At 43.0% G+C, this 24,245-nt stretch overlaps 1 protein-coding gene across 3 annotated transcripts in view; it reads left to right on the top strand.

Moving 5' to 3' along the window:
- Positions 1-22,070, top strand: part of RAD52 (RAD52 homolog, DNA repair protein) — a 115,126-nt gene extending 93,056 nt beyond the window's left edge. For all 3 annotated transcript variants that reach the window (XM_040436528.1, XM_040436523.1, XM_040436515.1), the window contains 2 exons: positions 822-1,055; positions 21,223-22,070. In XM_040436528.1, coding sequence (XP_040292462.1) covers positions 822-1,055; positions 21,223-21,287 — 299 coding nt within the window. In that variant the 3' untranslated portion in view covers positions 21,288-22,070. The remainder of the gene's footprint in view (positions 1-821; positions 1,056-21,222) is intronic.
- Positions 22,071-24,245: the final 2,175 nt, after the last annotated feature.

Below are 24,245 nucleotides of genomic sequence, written 5' to 3'. Positions count from 1 at the left end.
GTGCGGTTTACGGTGCGATTTTCACGCATGGTTGCTAGGAGACGATCGGTATGGGGACCCAATCTTTATTATTTTCCCTTATAACATGGTGATGGATCATGTGATGAGCGCAGTGACGTCATCAAAGGTCCTTTTTGCCAGGTCCTGAAGAAAGAAGCAAGAAGAGGAGATCCACCGACCAAGTGGATGGGGTGAGTTAAATTTGTTTATTATTTTTAACCCCCCAATGGACATTTTACTTAGCATTCTGTATTAGTACCAAACATGCCGATTTTTCTCACGCGTGTGCAAAATGCTTTAAAACGCTTCCTATCCGGCCCTCACATGCGACGCCCATGTGAAAGAGGCCTTACAGTTGGAAAAAAAATTATTTGAATTATGAAACATTTCATATTTTTTATTTACAGTTTTTCCTTTGATATTTTTTTTAATTATATCTGTTATCTAATGGCAAAAACGAAAGGTCTAATGTGTCCTGTGGAAAATAACATGAATTATTTGTAGTTAGATAGGCCCATTGCGAAAATGTAAAAATTGGCCTGATAAGGAAGGGGGTAAACACTGTTGTAATTTGCACCTCATATATACTACACTGAAGTTAGACCTCTTCCTCCATTTCCACAAAAGTCCTAAAGGAGTTTTCCTTTAGTGGCCTATGCTTAAGATGGGCCATGCATTTTTGATCAGTGTGAGTCTGCCGTGCTGGTACAATTAGAACTGTGTAGGGAGGAACGTGGCTGGAGACCAGCATATATTCTGTTCCCACAATTCTGCACCTGTTGGAATTTCAATGTGATAAATCCGTTTTCCTGTGTTTTCAGATGACCCGGAGCTTTGGGACATCCCATTAGACTCTATAGAAGTTGACAGTTTCTCCAAAGAAACTGTACACACATCAGCTCCAACCTTCCTGTCCAGACCTGCAACCCCACTAGGACACCATCAGATGATGACACGGAGCAAGACACCCCAGAGACCAAACAACGAGCGTCAGCCCATGAGAACGATGGCATGGAACCAAACACTAGGGAGCACAACTGGACAGCACCGAACAGGTGACATAAATATATTTTAACTGCTTAAAGGGAACCTGTCACCAGTTTTATGGTGTCCTAACTAAGGGCAATATAAATAAGTGACTGATTCTCTTAGCAAAATGCTGGGTCACTTTCTTTAATTGACCCAGTCAATCTGCCAACATCTTGTATTGAAAAGCTCCAGCTCATAATGATGAGTCCTGAATATTCATGAGCATCTGACTCTCCCCGCCCACCTGCTGCTGATTTTCCATATGAATCAGCAGCAGGTGGGCAGGGGAGTGGCTATATCTCTGAATTAAATAAACGCTGCACTCAATGACGTCACGATGGACTCCAATTAACTCATTAGCATGCGGCATGTGGCAAGTTTGTATATATATTATGAAGTAACCATCTGTCAAACCAGTAAGTCAATACATCTAAAGTACTTTTTAGTAGTTAATGATTGTATATAATTAGTTAGATAATAATCAAATATCCACATGACAGGTTCCTTTTAAAGTGTTTCATTCCTAAATGTAGTGATGGTCTTGGCTTTTTTTATTTGTTGGGCTACTAATATATATATATATATATATATATATATATATATATATATATATATAATTTTTTTTTTATTGTTTAACCTCATTTGGCTATAAATGTATGTCTGCTTTAGTGGTGCCACACTGCAGATGGATGTACAGTCCATGTATTTGGATAGCACGGGCACTGTAGTTGTGCCTGCATCATACACATCAGTTAGCAGCTGTAATAAACAGCTGAGCATCTGCTGCAATTCACAGGTAATAATTCTTTAGTATACCGAGTGTTTCAGATACAATAAAATTATAGCATTTTGAAGTCTTGTAATTAGACTAAAAAAAATCTAGCTTAAAGTTCCCCATATTAACAAAGTGAAAACAGAATGGTAGAAATCTTTGCTAATTTATTGAAAAAGTAAAACTAAAATTTTGCATTGACATAAGTATTTAGACCCTTTACCCAGTAAATAGTGGAAGCACCTTTGGCAGGAATTACAGCCTCCAGTATTCTTGGGTATGATGCCACAAGGTTTCCAAGATTTAGAGATTTCCTGACATTCTTTGGAGATCTTCAGGTCAGGTTGGATGGGGACCGTCTGTGGACAGCCATTTTCAGGTCTCTCCATAGATGTTTGACTGGAGTTGTCAGGATCACGACTTAGACTCAGGATGGGAGCCTGCAGGGTTATGCTAGGCCTTCTGTCAGCTCTCCGTCATCCAAATCTAAGCAATTTTTACCTGCCATCCATCATCCTATCAGTCTGACGAGACACCTTGCATTAGACAACACACAAGTACACTCTAAGACTACATTCACACAAATGTATTTGGTTTCCGTGTCCGTTCTGTTTTTTTTTTTTTTCTTTTGAGGGTTGGATGAGGACACCTTCATATGAATGGGTCCGCAAAAAAAATTCGGACAGCACACAGTGTGCTGTCCGCATCCGTATGTCCATTCCCTAGCCCCACAAAAAATATAGAGCGTGTTCTATTCTTGTCCGTTTTGCAAACAAGAATAGGCAATGTTGCAATGGATCCTCAAAAAAAAAAATTTGATGCAACTCGGATGTTACATGGACATCATCCGTATTTTAATCAGATCCGCATTCTGTGGACCGCAAAATACATACGGTCGTGTGAATGTAGCCTAAGACTCACTATGCTCTAGCATTCCCAGGATCAATACACCAATACTGGTAACGCTTCTTCTAAGATCATGGCTTCATTAGAACACAAGAAGGCTTTTATTAAACTGAAGTTTTAATATAAAAAAGGACAATACGTCCAAAGAAAATACAGCATAAAATATACAGACCTTATACATACAGTAACAGAACAGTTTGGAAAAACCAGAACTTAATACTTTATGTGACGGTTTAAGTCCATTTGCATTGGGTAGCAGAAGATTTGGCCAGTTCTTCAAGCTAGTTGATCCACAAAGAAATGACAGTTTGCTACATCGTGCACTTGTTAAAAAAGATCTGCAGGATTGTCTTGTTGGAAGGTGAACCTTCAACCCAGTCTGAGGTCTAGAGCACTGGATTAGAATTTCATTTTCTTTGTCCTTTGCTCCATTCAGCTTTCTATCAACCCTCACCAGTCTCAATGTCCAAGCTGGCTGAAAAACACCCTCAAAGCATGATGCTGCAACCACCATGCTTCACTGTAAGGATGGCATTTAGCAGGTGATGAGCTGTGCCTAGTGTTCTCCAGACATGACACGTAGAATTGAGGCCAGAAAGTTAAATCTTGGTTTCATCAGACCAGAGAATCGTGTTTCTCACAGACTGATATTCCATTAGGTGCTATTTTGCAAACTACAGGTTCATGTGTCTTTTACTAGGAGAGGCTTCTTTCTGGCCACTCTGCCATAATGTCCAGAATGGTGAAGTGCTGCAGTGATGGTTGACCTTCTGGAGGTTTCTTCCATCTGCACACAGGATCATTGGAGTTCAGCCAGAGTGACTATCTTACCAAGGTCCTTCTCTCCCGTTTACTTAGTTTTGTGCTTTTTACATGTAAGAATTATGGAAGTCACTGTGCTCTTAATGGCTTGCGAAATTATAGTTTTTTCTTTAATAAATCTGCAAACATTTCTAAAATTTAGTTTTCACTTTGCAATTTTTTATTTTGGCACAAGGCCGCAGCATTATAAATTTGTGAAAAGTGTGGTCCTGACTATGGCGGAGTGAACACGCGTCTCTGAGAGCTCCTGCCCTGAGAGTGCATTTGCAAGCGTTTCTAACTCACCAGTGCCTGGTTTTCAAGCTCCGATGGTTCGGACAAGAAGGGGTTCGTCAGCTGGTCCCCCTAATACTCCCACAGATGTGAAGCACAAGGGCATTCAGCAGTTTTTTGCTTCGGAACGGCAGAAGGTAACAGGCCGCGACTCCGGCGTGCCTGCTCTCCCACAAGCAGCACGCGAGCTTAACATCGCTGCACCCCCATACAAGCCCGAAGCCCGCTGAGAAAGCTGAGGATATACGTCTCGCTATGAGCCAGTCCCAGTCGCCTGCCACGAGTCGGAAGAGGGACTTACCGCTACCTCACTCGGCCCATGTTGTGAACGGAGGAGACACGAGGCAGACGCCATCTTGCCAGGCCGCACGAGATCCCATGCCGCTGACCCAAGCTTCAGTGTCCCTGCAACCGCAAGCCTTGTCCCAGCCCTCTCCTCCAACAGAACCGGATGATCCATCCTGGGATTGGAGAGCTCATGTTCGGCAGCTGCCGACCAGGCAGGAAATGGAGCAATTCATAGCACGCCTGGAATCCTCATATAAGCAAGAGCTCCATACCCTGTCTACCAGCTTACAGATAGTTGAGGAGACGGTGGAGGATGTTTCCTCTCACCAGGCCGAATTGTCCTCCCGACTGGATGTAATAGAAGATAAAGGCCTTCAGAGGGATCAACATATCAGCCAGCTATACCGTCTACATGAAGACGCTGAAAACCGAAGCAGGCGAAATAATATCAGGCTGCGGGGCCTACCTGAATCTATTCCTACAGTGGATCTCATCCATACTTTGCAGGACCTTTTTAAGATGATACTGAACAGACCGGTATCAGATAATCTGGAAATCGACAGGGCGCACAGGGCACTCGGCCCACCGAATCCTGATCCTGCTAGACCCAGAGATGTGATTTGTCGCCTACATTATTACTCCATAAAGGAGGCGATTATGCGGAAGTCGCGCAACACAGCTACGTTTGAATTCCAGGGAGCCCACATCTCGCTATTACAAGATTTGGCCCACTCCACCCTGCAACAGAGAAGAGCTCTTTGCCCCCTGTTAGAGTGCCTCCGGGAAAGGGACATTCCCTACATGTGGGGTTATCCGTTCCAGTTGGTGTTCAGAAGGAACGGCAAGCAACATGAACTGCGCGACCCGTCAGAGCTGGCAGATTTTTTTTTGCTGCGCTGGGTCTACCTGATATCGAGCTACCTGAATGGAGCATCACCCCTCCGATTCCGACGAGGTTCTCAGTCTGGAAGTCTACGCCATCGGGACGCAACAAGGGGTCGGATAATCGGAGACTGCCTTCTTGATCTCCCCTATATATTGTATTGCAAGTTGTATACAGTTTGTTTATCTAAAATGCTCTTATGCTAGGGCCTCTTGTCAGTTGCGGTCTGGTACTCTCGGCCTCTATGCGACAAATTACCCTGACTGACAAGACGGCTTGGTTTCCTTACCCTTAGATGTGATGCAAACATCTCGTTAGGTATTCTCTACCTCATTGCCCAGTTTTTAGATATAGGGCTTTCTTATTGATGCACATTGGCTAGTTTTATCTACATGTCACCCCTTCCACCCACCATCCTCTTTCTTGGGGCGCTCACTTGATAAATGCTGACCAATCATACTCTCAGACAGGTCTCCATACCTGCTATTGGAAGACAGTCCCCGACTAACGTTGCACGTTACCCTCCTCAGTTCCGAGGTTTACTTGATACACTTTGTGTGTCAACCCTAGTTTGTGTCCTACGTCTGTGCACTTAAATGCGTGTTGCGGGGTGTGTTTATTCAACACGGCTTGAGATTGAAAAAGGAAGGGGAGGCACGTATTAGGAGCTTTTCTGAGAAACTACTCCACTTAGAATCCCTACATAGGGGATCTCTTACCCCTGCCTTGTTAACAGAATTGACTTTGGTGAGGAATAAGCTAAAAGAAGAGATCATCAAGAAATTTGCTTATGCCAGAGAACGTTATCAGAGCTTCTTATTTGAAAAAGCCAATAAATGCGGGTCGGCTCTAGCCAAACTTCTACATACTAGATCGACACAATCCTATATCCCAGAGATTAAAGACTCAAGCGGTGAGACTTTGCACCATCCTCTTCATATTGCTGAAGCATTCAGATTGTATTATGAATCACTTTACAACATTAAAGGCCAATTTGCGGACATTCCATCTCCTGAGTTAAACAGTTGTATTTCAGCCTATTTAGATGAGACGGCCCTGCCCGCAATTTCGCCAGATCAACAGTCTGACATGGATCAATCCTTCTCTGAATCTGAAGTAAGAGGGGTGGTCAAGTCTCTCAAAGGGCATGAGTCCAGGTCCGGATGGGTTTACTGGCTTCTTCTATAAGAAATTTCTTGATCTGCTTAGTCCCTTGCTGACAAAAGTTTTCAATAGCATTTCTCCTACATGTCCTTTTCCCAAGCAATCCTTAGAGGCCCACATTGTTGTTATACCTAAGCCTAATAAGTAGGGGTGCACCGAAATTCCGGCAGCCGAAAATATCGTCCGAAAATGTACCTAATCCATTTCGGCCGATATTGTTACATATCGGCCGAAAATATGGGGTGTAGGATTTGTCACCCACCTTCTGCGGGCGGGCGCCGGGCGGGCGGTTTACTGCATCTTTATTTTACCTTACAATCGTGACGCTCCAGTAAGAACTCTGCAGGCAGAGCGGAGGGCGGCGTAACGTCACTTACTCACGTGACGCGCCTGCTCCGCCTCCTTCATTCATAAAGTGGGCGGAGCAGGTGCGTCACGTGAGTAAGTGACGTTACGCCGCCCTCCGCTCTGCCTGCAGAGTTCTTACTGGAGCGTCACGATTGTAAGGTAAAATAAAGATGCAGTGAGTGATGCTGTGAGCAGCAGGGCCGGGGCTCTTATGGGTAGGGGGATCGGTCTATGGCACTGCTATGGGGAGGGGGGATCTGTGCACTGCTATGGGGAGGGGGGATCTGTGCACTGTTATGGGGAAAGGGATCTGTGCACTGTTATGGGGAAAGGGATCTGTGCACTGTTATGCCCATAACAGTGCACATATCCCCCCCCTCCATAACAGCGCCACCCACAGATCCCCCTCTCCATAACAGAGCCACCCACAGATCCCCCTCTCCATAACAGAGCCACCCACAGATCCCCCTCTCCATAACAGCGCCACCCACAGATCCCCCTCTCCATAACAGCGCCACCCACAGATCCCCCTCTCCATAACAGCGCCACCCACAGATCCCCCTCTCCATAACAGCGCCACCCACAGATCCCCCTCTCCATAACAGCGCCACCCACAGATCCCCCTCTCCATAACAGCGCCACCCACAGATCCCCCTCTCCATAACAGCGCCACCCACAGATCCCCCTCTCCATAACAGCGCCACCCACAGATCCCCCTCTCTATAACAGAGCCACCCACAGATCCCCCTCTCCATAACAGAGCCACCCACAGATCCCCCTCTCCATAACAGCGCCACCCACAGATCCCTCTCTCCATAACAGCGCCACCCACAGAACCCTCTCTCCATAACAGCGCCACCCACAGATCCCCCTCTCCATAACAGCGCCAATCATTAAAAAAAAAGTATTTTAAAAGTATTTGGGCAAAAAGGCAGTTTCGATTTTCGGTCAAGGGCATCCTGAATTTTCGGTTTCGGACCAGAATTTTCATTTCGGTACACCCCTACTAATAAGGACACTACGGTTTGCGGCAACTGAAGGCCGATTTCACTAATAAACTGTGATATTAAAATCTATTCGAAGATTCTGGCAAATAGATTGCGGATGATTCTGCCACAAAGTATTAGCCTAGATCAGGTTGGGTTTGTCCCGGGCAGAGAAGCCAGAGACAATACCATCCGCACTATCACGTTGATCCACCAAGCTCAGGAACAGCAAAGTCCCTTATGCCTGATGTCTGTTGATGCCGAGAAGGCGTTCGACAGGGTTCACTGGCGATTTATGTTAGCTTCCTTGCAACATCTTGAATTAGGGAACAGATTCCTAGAATATGTGTCTGCTTTATATACCCGTCCCACAGCTAGGGTTAGAGTTAATGGTATCCTTGCACCTTCTTTCGAGATCAATAATGGGACGCGACAGGGGTCCCCGTTGTCCCCTCTCCTATATGTGCTTCAAATGGAACACCTGGCACAGGCCATTCGTCTCAATCCAGACGTCAGGGGTATCAACATCAAGAATAAACAGCATAAATTGGCGCTGTATGCTGATGACCTGCTCCTATACGTGTCGGCCCCCCACATCTCAATCCCATCTCTACTTCGTGAGTTTGATAGATTTGGTCATCTGAGCAATTTTAAGGTGAACCTCTCAAAAACGGAGTTATTGAATGTATCTTTGGCCCCTGGAGATGTAACTACTCTTCGAGATAACTTCTCATTTAAATGGAAAGAGCAAAGTCTGGTGTACTTAGGTGTCCAGATCCCTGCACAGCTACATTTGCTCTTCCCACTTAATTACTTGCCACTGCAGAGGAGGACACTGGAGGATATGCAGAAGTACTCCCTTAAAAAATTATCCTGGTTTGGTCGTATGGCCGCCTTTAAGATGGATATCCTACCGAGGTTTCTATACCTCTTCCAAACTGTCCCTGTGCAAGTGCCTAGGTCATACTTCCGAGAATTACAAAAAGGGCTGAACAAGTTTATATGGCAAGCCAGCAGACCCAGACTGCAGAAACAGGTCCTGACTAAGCAGAAATCCTTAGGAGGTTTTGGCCTCCCGGATATGTCCATCTATCATAGTGCAACTGTGCTCACCAGACTGAGAAATTGGCTACATAAAGACTCTCAGAAATTGTGGGTTGGCCTGGAACAATCACTATCTCCTCTGTCTCTTCAGGCTTTGCCCTGGATTGCTTTAGATGATAGACCATCCACTGATAGATGGCTATATTTGGTAAGGCATGCCCTGGCTATCTGGGATTACTGTTTATCCGCGTCACAGGTATCCGCCAGACCCGGTCCTATGACTCCGTTGCATAGCAACCCGGCATTTTCACCGGGTCTAATCCCCTCCTCATTCCTCATTAAAGTCGCTCATGACGGTTTCCTCAGAGTAAAGGACATGATCACCTCTGGTCATTTATCCTCAATAGGGACACTCCGACAGAATGTAGCCTTCACAGCTGTTTCATGGCTGGGATATGCTCAAGTAAGGTCATTTTTTGGACTCACGTTTTCAGGTAGAGTGATAATCCAGCTGACAGACTTTGACAAACTTTTCCTAGCTTCAGCAGACGGTCGAGGTACAATATCAACCATGTATCAGGTCCTATTACACCTCCAAAATGGAGAGAGAGAGCCCCATTTATTGATAAATGGGAGAGAGATCTACAAATTACCTTTTCGGCAGATGAAGTAAGGAAGTTCTGTACGCTCTCCCATGGAATGTCAATGGTGACTCAAGTTAAAGAAAAGAACTATAAAATTGTCTCCAGGTGGTACTATTGCCCTACTACTCTGATCAGAAACTGAAGGAAACATCTGATGTAATGTTGGCGGTGTGAGCGGGAGAAAGGCTCCATGCTTCATATTTGGTGGGACTGCCCGCTGATAAAGCCTTTCTGGGAACAGGTTTTAAAGATATATTCTAGTTACTCTAGTAAGCCTATACCTAATACACCCCAAGTCACTCTGCTATCACTCCTTCCGGGATCCATTTCACAAATTAAAAAGGGGGCATTAAGGCTCTTTTTGGCTGCGGCCCGTATGGTAATTCCAAGACCTTGAAAAAACAGTTTCCCCCCCCCCCCCCCCCCCCCCACGCTGGTAGAATGGGCCAATGAATTGAAACTCATTTTAAGGATGGAAGAACTGATGGCAGACAGCCAAGAAAGGGGCAAGATATTTCAGAACAGATATACCTCTCTGATTTTATTCCTGGATTCTCAGGGATTTAAGGATTTGTTGTGATCCTTAGTTTATTCTTATTCAGTTTCCTGCAAGGGTGTCTCGATACTACTTATACCCCCCCTCCCTCCCTTACCCTCTCTCCTTCTGTGTCCTATATGTCTTGTTCGAATTGGAATTAACTTGATACAACTGTATGCCAGATGCTTTCGCTCATAAGATCGCAAGCTTATGGCGAGTTTTATATTACTAGGAGTTGATATTCTTCCTAACTTAAGGTCCCTGGTTACACTCGGGACAATACAAGTTTATGTAGTTATTTTACATTGTACACTTATAATATTGGCTGTATTACATGGGTCCTGCGTGACCTATTGTTGGGCTTGGCCTGTACCATGTGTTCCGCTTTCTTTTGCTGTAACATGTCACTTGGAAAAGAAAATTGGAAAAAGTAAATTAAATCAGATTACACATAAATTTGTGAAAAAAGGGTCTGAAGACTTTCCGAATGCATTGTAGATGTTGCTGTACAGTGAATGCATAAAAAAAATGGCTGCAGACATAGGACCTGTGGTGCTGTTGGCAGTCGTTAAAGTGTAACTCATTTGATTTTTTTTTTTCTTTATTGTGGAGGGACAGTGAATGTGTTTTTTAATATACTTTATTAAGGAAATACATTGGTATTATTTAAAAAGAAAAATCTTCTTTTAGCAACTCTGTAACTAAGGATTGCTAAGGAGAAATCCCTCTTCAGCGTTCTACTAAGGCAACTTTCACACTAGCGTTAACCCCTTAAGGACCGGGCTCATTTTCACCTTAAGGACCAGGCCATTTTTTGCAAATCTGACCAGTGTCACTTTGTGGGAAGAACTTTAAAACGCTTTTACTTATCCAGGCCATTCTGAGATTGTTTTTTCGTTATATTGTACTTCATGACACTGGTAAAATAGAGTAAAAAAAAAAGAATTTTTATTTATAAAAAAAAAATACCAAATTTACCAAAAATTTGGAAAAATTTGCAAATTTCCAAGTTTCAATTTTTCTACTTCTATAATACATAGTAATACCTACAAAAATAGTTATTAATTTACATTCCCCATATGTCTACTTCATGTTTGGATCATTTTGTGAATGCCATTTTATTTTTTGGGGACATTACAAGGCTTAGAAGTTTAGAAGCAAATCTTGAAATTTTTCTGAAAATTTCTAAAACCCACTTTTTCAGGACCAGTTCAGGTCTGAAGTCATTTTGTGAGGCTTACATAATAGAAACCACCCAAAATGACCCCATTTTACAAACTACAAACTTTTCTGACACCATGTCCCATTTGAAGCACCCCTAGAGTAGAAACTCCAAAAAGGTGACCCCATTTTAGAAACTACACCCCTCAAGGTATACAAAACTGATTTTACAAACTTTGTTAACCCTTTAGGTGTTCCACAAGAATTAATGAAAAATAGAGAAAAAATGTCAAAATTTCACTTTTTTGGCAGCTTTTCCTTTTTAATAATTTTTTTCCAGTTACAAAGCAAGGGTTAACAGCAAAACAAAACTCAATATTTATGGCTCTGATTCTGTAGTTTACTGCTGTACGGGTACACGGCAGGAAAGGAATGCCATACGGTTTTTGGAAGGCAGATTTTGCTGGACTGGTTTTTTGACACCATGTCCCATTTGAAGCCCCCCTGATGCACCCCTAGAGTAGAAACTTCAAAAAAGTGACCCCTTTTTAGAAACTACGGGATAGGGTGGCAGTTTTGTTGGTACTATTTTAGGGTACATATGATTTTTGGTTGCTCTATATTACACTTTTTGTGAGGCAAGGTAACAAGAAATAGCTGTTTTGGCACCGTTTTTATTTTTTGTTATTTACAACATTCATCTGTCACGGACTTGACAATACCAAATATGACTTTTTTTTGGTTGTTTTAGTTTTACATAACAAAGCATTAAAAAAAAAATGATTCTTTAGTGTCTCCACATTCTGAAAGCCATAGTTTTATTAATTTTTTGGGCGACTGTCTTGTGTAGGGGCTAATTTTTTTTGGGATGAGATGACTGTTTGGCACTATTTTGGGGTGGGTATAACTTTTTGATCGCTTGCTATTATACTTTTTGTGATGTAAGTTGACAAAAAATGGCTTTTTTACACCGTTTTTATATATATATATTTTTTTTCTACGGTATTCAACTGAGGGGTTAGGTCATGTGATATTTTTTTAGAGCAGGTTATTACGGACGCGGCGATACCTAATATGTATATTTTTTTATTTTATTTATGTAAGTTTTACACAATGATTTCATTTTTTAAACAAAAAAAAACAAAATCATGTTTTAGTGAGCCATAGTTTTTTCAGTTTTTGGGCGATTATCTTGGGTAGGGTATGAATTTTGCGGGATGAGATGACGGTTTGATTGGCACTATTTTGGGGTGCGTATCACTTTTTGATCGCTTGCTATTACACTTTTTGTGATGTAAGGTGACAAAAAAAATCTCTTTTTGGACCCTTTTTTTTTTTTTTTTTTTTTACAGTGTTCACCTGAGGGGTTAGGTCATGTGGTATTTTTATAGAGCAGGTTTTTACGGACACAGCGATATCGTATGTATATATATATATATATATATATATATATATATATACAGTGCTCCAGACAAAAAAAAATATGAGGGAGCCATTGGCTCCTAACCTGAAAAATTTAGGAGCCAAATGAAATTTTTAGTCGCCAAATTTAAAATATATATAATATAGCTGAGATGCTTAGGAGCATATAAGCCATCTAAGGCCTCATGCACACGAACGTGTATATTCTTTCCATGTCCATTCCGCTTGTTTTTCTTTTTGTGGGCCGTATACGGAACCATTCATTTTAATGGGTCTGCAAAATAAACGTAAGTTACTCCGTGTGCATTCTGTTTCCGTATGTCCGTACTTCTGTTCCGCAAAAAAAAAAATAGAACATGTCCTATTATTGTCCGCATTACGGACAAGGATAGGACTGTTCTATTAGGGGCCAGCTGTTCCGTTCCGCAAAATACAGAATGCACACGGACGTCATCCGTATTTTATGCAGAACCATTTTTTGCAGACCGCAAAATGCATACGGTCGTGTGCAAGAGGCCTAAGTCTGAGAGGACACAATAACCCCTTTAAGCAGTGCATGTTGATGAAGTCAGCTGGTACATGCCCAATGAGGCAGGTCTGTGAACAGTACCGTACCATGAGCTTTTAATTAACTTTTTTACTAGGCCATCAGCACCTGCAATGACTGAAAATAATCTAACACAGCAATCTAACTCCTGTTATAGGTGCCAGAAAAAAAAAAAAAAAAGGTGTCAAGGCTGTCAATCATTAGTGCATGGACAGCTTAAACCAGGAACACACTAGAAATCAGACAGCAACTGTACATATGTCATTTAGTGCTGATTTGGAAAAATATTAAAAGGAGTTGACAGGGGAGGCAAAATTTTTAGTACAGTGCTCAGGGTGGTTTAAAAAGAATCAATACTCACCACCACTGATCCCCTGCCACTCCAATTTCAATGCTTAATGGATCTCCACTGGTCTCGGCAGCTCAGTCAATCACTGGCCGAGAAAAGTATAGCGCCATAGCTAGTGATTGGCTGAGCAGGCGTCTCCTGGCATTTCCTGCTTGTGGAGACTGGACCATTAAGTAGAGACCAGTGACCAGTGGGAACCCAAGGTCTGCTGGGAGCTTGACGGGATTTGCAATGCAGGAGTGCTGAATTCACAAGTCTGTGAGATCCCGGCCCGGAGTCCTGCTGAGTGCAGGAGCGCACGGCGTCATTGGTTGCTATGACGCCGTGCGCTTCCTGCTGCCGCCGCAGTACAGTAGTACACTGGTATAGATCATACCAGTGTATTACTGTACTGCGGCGGCAGCAGGAAGCGCACGGCGTCATAGCAACCAATGACGCCGTGCGCTCCTGCACTCAGCAGGACTCCGGGCCGGGATCTCACAGACTTGTGAATTCAGAAGCAGACTGCTGGAAGCGGAAGCACAAGATGCGGGAACCCAAGCCACGCCCACCCTCTATGCCGAGTAGTGTGAGCGAGCGGATCTTCATCCAGCAGACGGCTGCAGCGTGTCTCTGCTGGATGAAAGCCTTTTTTTCTTAGAGGCAGAGCAGCGGAGGGTTTAGGCGCAAATGGCGACAAGACTACAAAGTCTTGTCGCCATTTTGCAATTCCAAGTCGCATTGGCGACCATTTTGGTCGCCATCTGGAGCCCTGATATAGGGGCTTATAATAAAAAATAGAGCATGCGCATCCGAGATTCTTAGACGCTGACTTTGGCAATGGAGTCACATCGGGAATTTGTAAGTTGCTGGATTATGTGCTTGTATCCATGTCCATAGTCATGTGACCTGGCCACTCCCCATGATAGAAGTGTGGTAGTAGCTCCTCATTTTAACCAGTTATCTGGGTTATTGCACAAGTGCACTTTATATACGAGAATTTTGTATTTATTCACATAATGCATTTTGATATACAATTGTATCACGTTTCTATTTTATGATTATGGTGTTCACCAGACTTACATATGTACACGTATATATTTTACTTTAATTTTTTTATATGTCACTTGTACAGGCATGGGTTAATGCTAATTATGCTTGATGATGTCATTTCCTCACACTATAAGTATGTTCAGTTTGCATTGTTACATTGCTTGAGAAAGGCTTCATGTTGGAGCCGAAACGTCGCGTCACTACTGGGTGAATAAATAGTTTTCTTTTTTCACTATACCGGAGTGCTGCTCAATTTTTTATTTTTATTCTCCTGGGACGCTTTTCCTACTGGAGCTTGCACCCAATTTTCAAATCTAAAGGTTGGTGCTGCCATTCATTGCATTTGTGTGTGTGTGTATATGTATATATGTACAGTGGAGGAAATAATTATTTGACCCCTCACTGATTTTGTAAGTTTGTCCAATGACAAAGAAATGAAAAGTCTCAGAACAGTATCATTTCAATGGTAGGTTTATTGTAACAGTGGCAGATAGCACATCAAAAGGAAAATCGAAAAAATAACTTTAAATAAAAGATAGCAACTGATTTGCATTTCATTGAGTGAAATAAGTATTTGAACCCCTACCAACCATTAAGAGTTCTGGCTCCCACAGAGTGGTTAGACACTTCTACTCAATTAGTCACCCTCATTAAGGACACCTGTCTTAACTAGTCACCTGTATAAAAGACACCTGTCCACAGAATCAATCAATCAAGCAGACTCCAAACTCTCCAACATGGGAAAGACCAAAGAGCTGTCCAAGGATGTCAGAGACAAAATTGTAGACCTGCACAAGGCTGGAATGGGCTACAAAACCATTAGCAAGAAGCTGGGAGAGAAGGTGACAACTGTTGGTGCGATTGTTCGAAAATGGAAGGAGCACAAAATGACCATCAATCGACCTCGCTCTGGGGCTCCACGCAAGATCTCACCTCGTGGGGTGTCAATGGTTCTGAGAAAGGTGAAAAAGCATCCTAGAACTACACGGGAGGAGTTAGTTAATGACCTCAAATTAGCAGGGACCACAGTCACCAAGAAAACCATTGGAAACACATTACACCGCAATGGATTAAAATCCTGCAGGGCTCGCAAGCTCCCCCTGCTCAGGAAGGCACATGTGCAGGCCCGTCTGAAGTTTGCCAATGAACACCTGAATGATTCAGAGAGTGACTGGGAGAAGGTGCTGTGGTCTGATGAGACCAAAATAGAGCTCTTTGGCATTAACTCAACTCGCTGTGTTTGGAGGAAGAAAAATGCTGCCTATGACCCCCAAAACACCGTCCCCACCGTCAAGCATGGGGGTGGAAACATTTTGCTTTGGGGGTGTTTTTCTGCTAAGGGCACAGGACAACTTATTCGCATAAACGGGAAAATGGACGGAGCCATGTATCGTGAAATCCTGAGCGACAACCTCCTTCCCTCTGCCAGGAAACTGAAAATGGGTCGTGGATGGGTGTTCCAGCACGACAATGACCCAAAACATACAGCAAAGGCAACAAAGGAGTGGCTCAAGAAGAAGCACATTAAAAGGTCATGGAGTGGCCTAGTCAGTCTCCGGACCTTAATCCAATCGAAAACCTATGGAGGGAGCTCAAGCTCAGAGTTGCACAGAGACAGCCTCGAAACCTTAGGGATTTAGAGATGATCTGCAAAGAGGAGTGGACCAACATTCCTCCTAAAATGTGCGCAAACTTGGTCATCAATTACAAGAAACGTTTGACCTCTGTGCTTGCAAACAAGGGTTTTTCCACCAAGTATTAAGTCTTTTTTTGTTAGAGGGTTCAAATACTTATTTCACTCAATGAAATGCAAATCAGTTGCTATCTTTTATTTAAAGTTATTTTTTCGATTTTCCTTTTGATGTGCTATCTGCCACTGTTACAATAAACCTACCATTGAAATGATACTGTTCTGAGACTTCATTTCTTTGTCATTGGACAAACTTACAAAATCAGTGAGGGGTCAAATAATTATTTCCTCCACTGTATGTGTATATGTGTGTATGTATGTATATATATATATATATATATATATATATATATATATATATATATATATATATATATATATATATATATATATATATATATATAATTTTTTTTTTTTACATTTAACACAATAAAGGCATTTTTGAAAAAAAAATAAAAAATCATGTTTTAGTGTCGCCATACTCTGAGAGCCATATTTTTTTTTATTTTTTGGGCGATTGTCTTATGTAGGGGCTAATTTTTTGTGGGATGAGGTGACGGTTAGATTGGTACTATGTTTGGGGGCATATGCCTTTTTGATCGTTCGGTGTTGCACTTTTAGTGATGTAAGTTGACACAATTTTTATTTTTTATGGTGTCTATTGGACGGGATGGATCATGTGATATATTTATAGAGCCGTTTGTTATGGACGCGGTGATACCGAATATGTGTGGTTTTTATTTTTTTCAATGTTCTATTAGAAAATCAGGGGAAAGGGGCGTATTTAAATTTTTACTTGAAACTTTATTTTATTTTTTATTTAAAACACTTTTTTAATTTTTTAATTTTTATTTTTTAAACTTTATTTCTGTCCTAATCTGGGACTTCAACTTTTGGGGGTCTGATCCCCCTCTGCAATGCATTACAATACATCTGTATTGTAATGCATTGCCTGTTAGGCCTCTTTCACACGAGCGTGTCCGGATAAGGTCCGGATGCGTTGCGGCAAACCCGCGCGAGTAGGTACCCAATTGAAGTCAGTTTTGATTGCGTTCCGTTGTTCAGTTTTTATCGCGCGGGTGCAATGCGTTTTTCACGCGCGTGATAAAAAATTTAATGTGGTACCCAGACCTGAACTTCTTTACAGAAGTTCAGGTTTGGGTTCAAGGTTGTGTAGATTGTATTATTTTCCCTTATAACATGGTTCAATAGGGCTGGAGGGGTTAAAAAATAAATAATTAACTCCTTAATCCACTTGTTCGCGCAGCCGGCATCTCTTCTGTCTTGTTCTGTGAGGAATAGGACCTTTGATGACATCACTGCGCTCATCACATGGTCCGTCACATGATCTTTTACCATGGTGATGGATCATGTGGCGGACCATGTGATGAACGTAGTGACGTCATCAAAGGTCCTATTCCTCACAGAATAAGACAGAAGAGATGCCGGCTGCATGAACAATTGGATTAAGGCGAGTTAATTATTATTATTATTTTTTATTTATTTTTAACCCCTCCAGCCCTATTGTATTATGCATTCTGTATTCAGAATGCTATTATTTTCCCTTATAACCATGTTATAAGGGAAAATAATAAAGATCGGGTCCCCATCCTGATCGTCTCCTAGCAACCGTGCGTGAAAATCGCACCGCATCTGCACTTGCTTGCGGATGCTTGTGATTTTCATGCAGCCCCATTCACTTCTATGGGGCCTGCGTTGCGTGAAAAACGCACAAAATAGAGCTAGCTGCGATTTTCACGGAACGCACAAGAAATTAATGGGTCCGGATTCAGTGCGGGTGCAATGCGTTCAACTCACGCATTGCACCCGCACGGAAAACTCGCCCGTATGAAAGGGGCCTTAGTGTATGACACTGAGTCATACACTAACAGGTTGCCTAGGAGACCCAGCCTGAGGCTGGATCTCCTCGACTCCCGTAGAAGGCAGGTCCCGATGCTGTGCAAGGCATTGGGCAGCCTCTGCACGGCATCTGGCTGCCTTATCACATATCTGGTCCCCGCCACAGCAGCGCGGGGACTCGATTCGATCAATCACCCGCCGCAAACCACTTCTGTGTCGCAGTCAGCGCGGACCGCGGCATAGAAGGGGTTAGTCCGCCGGCATCGCTGTAAACAGCGATGCCAGCGAATACAGCAGGGGCCCGACTACCAGGGACTGCCAGACCCCTGCAGTGATCGGGCGCGCACCGCTCCGGTGAACGGGCGCGCACCGCTCCGGTGCCTGCCCGATCATCCCGCCGTGCATGTACGGAGGAATGCATTCTGGCAATGCATCCCCCGCCGTACATGTACGGCGTTCTGCGATAAGGGGTTAATATTTTCTGGTATTAAGATCCGTCATAGGGTCTCAATACCGCAAAATAACGCTTCTGTTTTGTCCCCATTCATTGTCAATGGGGACAAAACGTAACTGAACGGAATTCTCCAAAATGCATTCAGTTCTGTTTGGTTTGCGTTCTATTACCGGAGAGCAAGCCCCAGCATGCTGCTGTTTTTTTTCCGTCACGGGATGTGGAGCAAGACGGATCCGTCATGACCCACAATGTAAGTTAATGGGGACGGATCCGTTTTCTCTGACACAATAGAAAACTGATCCGTCCCCCATGGACTTTCAATGGAGTTCATGACTGATCCGTCTTGGCTATGTTACAGATAATACAACCGGATTCATTCATAACGGATGCAGATGGTTGTATTATCAGTAACGGAAGCATTTTTGCTGAACCCTGTCGGATCCAGCAAAGACGCTAGTGTGAAAGTAGTCTAAATGCTAACAGATAGCTTCTTAGCCTACCTCTGGTCTGCCCGTTACAAACCCTTTCACCATAATCATGCCCTGTCTCCGTACATGTGTGTGCAATGTGCAGTATGTTACTAAGAATTTTGTCAGCAGAGCTCCCCTGTACCTTTCCAGCTTGTTTCTGGTGCGCGCTGGGAAGACAGGGAGGGGAAAGGACCTGCAGCTATCGATGCTGACATAAAGTGCCCAGGAACATAGTACTGTTACTGTTGGCACTGATCGCTGCAGCTCTGCTCCTTTCCCTGTTTTCCCAGCACTCACCAGAGATACGCTGGAAAGTTAGAGGGGAGATCTTCCGACAGCAGATAAACTGTCTCCAGGGAAGCATGTCCAATCATTTATAGAAACATACACTCATTGACAAAAAAACAAAGACACCCAGATAGAAATGTTGGATTGTTGCAAAACCAGGCATGTAGTTACTGTATGTCTCAGGCAGATATGTAAATTATTACAGTTGAGGTCTGATTAGACACTTAATATCTTGTCACAATAGGGTGTAAAAGCTCTTCTCCTGCTGCCCTGTAAAAACGCTCTGAGGCTACTTTTAGGTAACGTAACTACTGGTGAGAGAGCTGACTGCTAGACATGACTCACTTGAAGACATTTTGCCCAGTTGGCAGACTTTGAGAGGAGGTACATCACTAGACTGAGAGAAGCAGAATGCTCATCATCTAAGCCGTTCTGACCTAGCTGTTAGGAGGCGTTGGGAGCAGAGGTTACATTAGGGGAACGCACACATGGCGAACAGGTTTTGGATGCCCCAGGCAGACCACCAGTTGAGAGAATTGTTTGATCCGCTGACAAGCAAGAGCAGCCCCCACAGTTTCGTTGTCTATGATCCACACACAGGTTCTGATTACATTACACACCCCTGTCTCTGCCCAGACTATTTCCAAGCACTTAAGATAAGGAAATTTGGTGTCATGGCCCCATTACGTGTCCTGCCATTGATGGCCACCATCGACGTTGTTGACTGGTTTTCCTTAGCAACCCTTCCATTCACTTAATTGAGAGAATCGCCACAGTTACACAATGGACTAGGTCACAGCCGGAGTGTGGGGTGCTGGACCCCCACCGATCTAATGTTGATGGCCTATCCTCATAGGCCATCAATATCAAAATCCTTAACCTCCCCTTTCCAGGTCTGCATTTTAGGCCTTAGTGCTCAGGTATTTTTTTTATTGTTGTATTCCAGCTTTGTTACGTTTTTCCAACGATGTAGCTGTATGAGAACTTTATTTTAACAGCACCATTTTGTGGTACATGTAACTTACTGTTTAATTAACATTTATTAACTCTTTTTGGGGGAGAATCGAGAAAAAAATAACAGCAATACTGGCATTGCCTTTTTATGCTGTAAATTTTGTGATGTTGACATCGATCGATAGCTTTACTACTAATGTACAATAAAAAACACTTGCAAAAACTTTTTATTTTTTATTACTGCATCGAGAGACCCATAACTGTTATGTTTTTCTTTCCACGGAGCTTTGGGAGTGTTTATTTTCTTGTGGGACAACTTGTAATTTTAATTGGAAGCATTTTGGAGTACAAAAGACTTTTTGATCATGTTTTATTCTGTCTTTTTGGTGTTGGAGAAGCTTCTTTTTTTTTTCATTCACTGTGTGTTGAATAAATTACATGATAATTGTAAAGCTCAGATCATTATGGATGTAGTGATACCAAATATGTGGAGGGTATTTTATTTTTTCATAGAAAAAAGTATCTATGTGTTTTAACTTGAAGATTTTTTTAAATTAAAACTTTTTTGGGCCTCTCATGTGCCGGGGCTAATGGCTGACAGAGGAAAACCACTTAGATGGTGCGGTTGCTATTGACCATGGCATCTATGGGGTTAAACGGCCCATTCTAGGCCATTAGAGCAGGAGTCTACACAACACCCAAATCCTGCTCTTTGCTGCACAGGAGACCAATGATCAGGCAGCTGTCTAGGATAAGGGTCCTTTTACATGGGCAGATAGAGCACTCGATTGTCGGGAGGGAAGCGTTCCCTTCTGGTAATCGCCTGCTCACTAGCTAGAGGAGGAGACCACTGCTATTACATGCAGCAATCTCCTCCTTAGTATAGGGACGAGTGATTGCCCGTTCCTATACTGTCTCATTGTTTGCCGACATCAGAGCACCTATTGCACAGCGCCATCGGCTGCCGGAAAACCAGGATTTTTTTACATTTAAAAAAAATCCCAATTACCGAATGAACGAGTGTTTGCTAATTCATTGGGTAATCGGCAGCAGTATTACACTGCCAGATGATTGCTAACAAGTGTTTATACGAACGCTCGTTAGCAATCATCATAATGATCTGCCCATATAATACGTCCTTTAAGCCCCTTACTGACCTCCATAAAAAGGCTTCAGTGGTCATTAAGGGCTTGAGTACTACAGCACATACAGATAATCCATTAAAAGTTAGTGTAAGAATATGCATCTTTCAGTTATAAAATAAATGTGTGTGCATTTTATTTTTTCCCAATTTGAAGATAAAAGCCCGCAGCATTACAACCAGGGTATTTACATGAAGAAGAGGAAGCTTGACCCATCATGATTGAAATCTTCACTGCGGTCCTGTTCATCACACTCCTGTTATCCATGGTCTTGGGCTCTCCTATGGAGCAATGCTGTTGTTCACTGCAAACCTCTTACAGGAATTTGGATTGTTGAATTCTACATATGAGGAACTTGTGCTGCCTTGCAGAAGAACTGAGATTTCTCACATAAACGATTGTGATGGATGTTCAATTTTTTTTTTTATTAAATTGTTTTTAATATGAACATCTTATTATCTTTTAATAAAACATATGCCATATTTTATTTAGAGGGCTTCTGTCACCAGATTTATAGCCGTAACACAGGCTGACCTGAGGCATTTGTGCTGGTCAGCAGATGCTTAATGTATTGGTCCCACCCTCATCTGTGCCTGAATTTCGGCAAAACCTTGTTTTAATATATGTAAATGAGCCTGTAGGAGCAACAGGGCTGTTACGCCTATTGGTTCAACTCTCTTTGTGATTGCTGCGCCGTCTGCACTCTGATTAACGGGACCTGACATGATGACGTTTTTACTGCCTGCGGTATGAGTAGAGCCTCTAGGTGTAACTGTAACGCCCCCGTTGCTCCCCGTTTGCTGAAATTCAGGCACATATGAACATGGGACCAACACAGATGCCTTCAGCTGCCAATCGCACATGTAAGGCTACATGCACACAACAGTGAAAAACGGACATGTGATGTACAATTTTTTAACGCCCATCACACGTCCGTTTTAAGACCAATGGTAGTCTATGGGGTTATTTGCACGTAGTTTTCTTTTTGATGGTCAGTGAATAACGGACGTCAAAAAATAGAACATGTTCTATCTTGTCTGTTTTTCACTGACTGACTGCCCCCATACACTTGAATTGCTCAATTTTTAACGTCCGTTTCTCAGAAAGGAATCGTTAAAAAAAGATGTATTTAAAAATGGACAGTATATCTGTTTTTAACAGATGTTTTTGTCGTGTACATGTAGCCTAACAGGTTAGCCTATTTTACTGCTATAAATCTGGTGACAGAAGCCCTTTAAATAGTCACTTAACTTTCATACCTTTTATATATTTCTACATAAAATGTTTTGTGTCTTCTCTTAATCTGTGTTATGACCGTTATTGATAAAAAAGGGGAACTGTATTGGTGTCTACACTGTATAACGCAGAAAAAGTTTAAAGAGAACCTGTCACCATTAAAGTGCAGAGTACTCTGCAGGTGGCATGTTACAGAACAGGAGGAGCTGAGTAGGTTGTTATATATTTTAAGGCTACTTTCACACTAGCGTTTCTATTTTTCAATATGGAGATCCGTCATAGGGTCTTAATACTAGAAAAAAACACTTCCGTTTTGTCCCCATGTATTGCCAATGGGGACAAAATGTAACTGAACAGAATGCTCCAAAAAGCATTCCGTTCCATTTGGTTGCGTTTCCATACCAGAGAGCAAATTGCAGCATGCTGTGCTTTTCTTTCCGTCATGGAATGCGGAGCTAGACTGTTCTGTCATGACCCACAATGCAAGTCAATGGGGACAGATCCGTTTAACTCTGACACAATAGAAAACAGATCCATCCTCCATTGACTTTCAATGGAGTTCATGACAGATGTCATATATCTTCTATATAAAAATAATCTTCATATAAAAGAGAGGATCAAAAAAATATACCGTATTTTTCGCCCCATAAGACGCATCCACAGATCCCCCCCTGTAACGGTGCCATCCACAGATCCCCCCCTGTAACAGTGCCATCCACAGATCCCCCCCTGTAACGGTGCCATCCACAGATCCCCCCCTGTAACAGTGCCATCCACAGATCCCCTCCTGTAACAGTGCCATCCACGGATCCCCCCTGTAACAGTGCCATCCACGGATCCCCCCTGTAACAGTGCCATCCACGGATCCCCCCTGTAACAGTGCCATCCACGGATCCCCCCTGTAACAGTGCCATCCACGGATCCCCCCTGTAACAGTGCCATCCACGGACCCCCCCTGTAACAGTGCCAGCCACGGATCCCCCCTGTAACAGTGCCATCCACGGATCCCCCCTGTAACAGTGCCATCCACGGATCCCCCCTGTAACAGTGCCATCCACGGATCCCCCCTGTAACAGTGCCAGCCACGGATCCCCCCTGTAACAGTGCCAGCCACGGATCCCCCCTGTAACAGTGCCAGCCACGGATCCCCCCTGTAACAGTGCCAGCCACGGATCCCCCCTGTAACAGTGCCAGCCACGGATCCCCCCTGTAACAGTTTCGGCCACAGATCGTCCTGTAACAGTGTCAGCCACAGATCGTCCTGTAACAGTGTCAGCCACAGATCGTCCTGTAACAGTGTCAGCCACAGATCGTCCTGTAACAGTGTCAGCCACAGATCGTCCTGTAACAGTGTCAGCCACAGATCGTCCTGTAACAGTGCCCTCCACAGACCACCAAAGAATTTAAAATCAATACAATTGCAAATCAGATGATGAAGTTACAAAATAATACCTAAAATGTACCACACGGTGGTGCTAACACACCCCTATCTCACCAGCACAGTATAACTTAGTGATTTATGACAACCAGTGTCATACCTTTAACAAACAGACTCATATACCAAGAGAAACTTAGGATCTTCTGTTTATCAAACAGGCTATAGCAATAAAACACGGATTATACAGGAAAATGAATGTTATCCCTTGACTCTGTTTTCCTATGACCAATCAAAAATATGATATTAATATGATAAAATATTCAGCTCGGCAATCAGACTATGGAAAAATAACTTTCCAAGGGTTTAGTCCTCTCTTCACAAAATGTCAGATCTTCCATTAACAATATGCATCTTTGCTAAGAGAATAATCAGCATTATGGAGGCACCTAACACTACATAGTCCCACAGTATGGGGACTCTTGGCTATATACCGAGAAAAATATCTTAATAATATCACGATCAGTAAACACAATATATGTTACCGGGTCAAAGGTAGACAGAGTTC

This window comes from Bufo bufo, chromosome 1 (assembly GCF_905171765.1).
Source record: "Bufo bufo chromosome 1, aBufBuf1.1, whole genome shotgun sequence".
Taxonomy (NCBI): Eukaryota; Metazoa; Chordata; class Amphibia; order Anura; family Bufonidae; genus Bufo; species Bufo bufo.
This window is presented reverse-complemented; position numbering and strand designations above follow the sequence as displayed.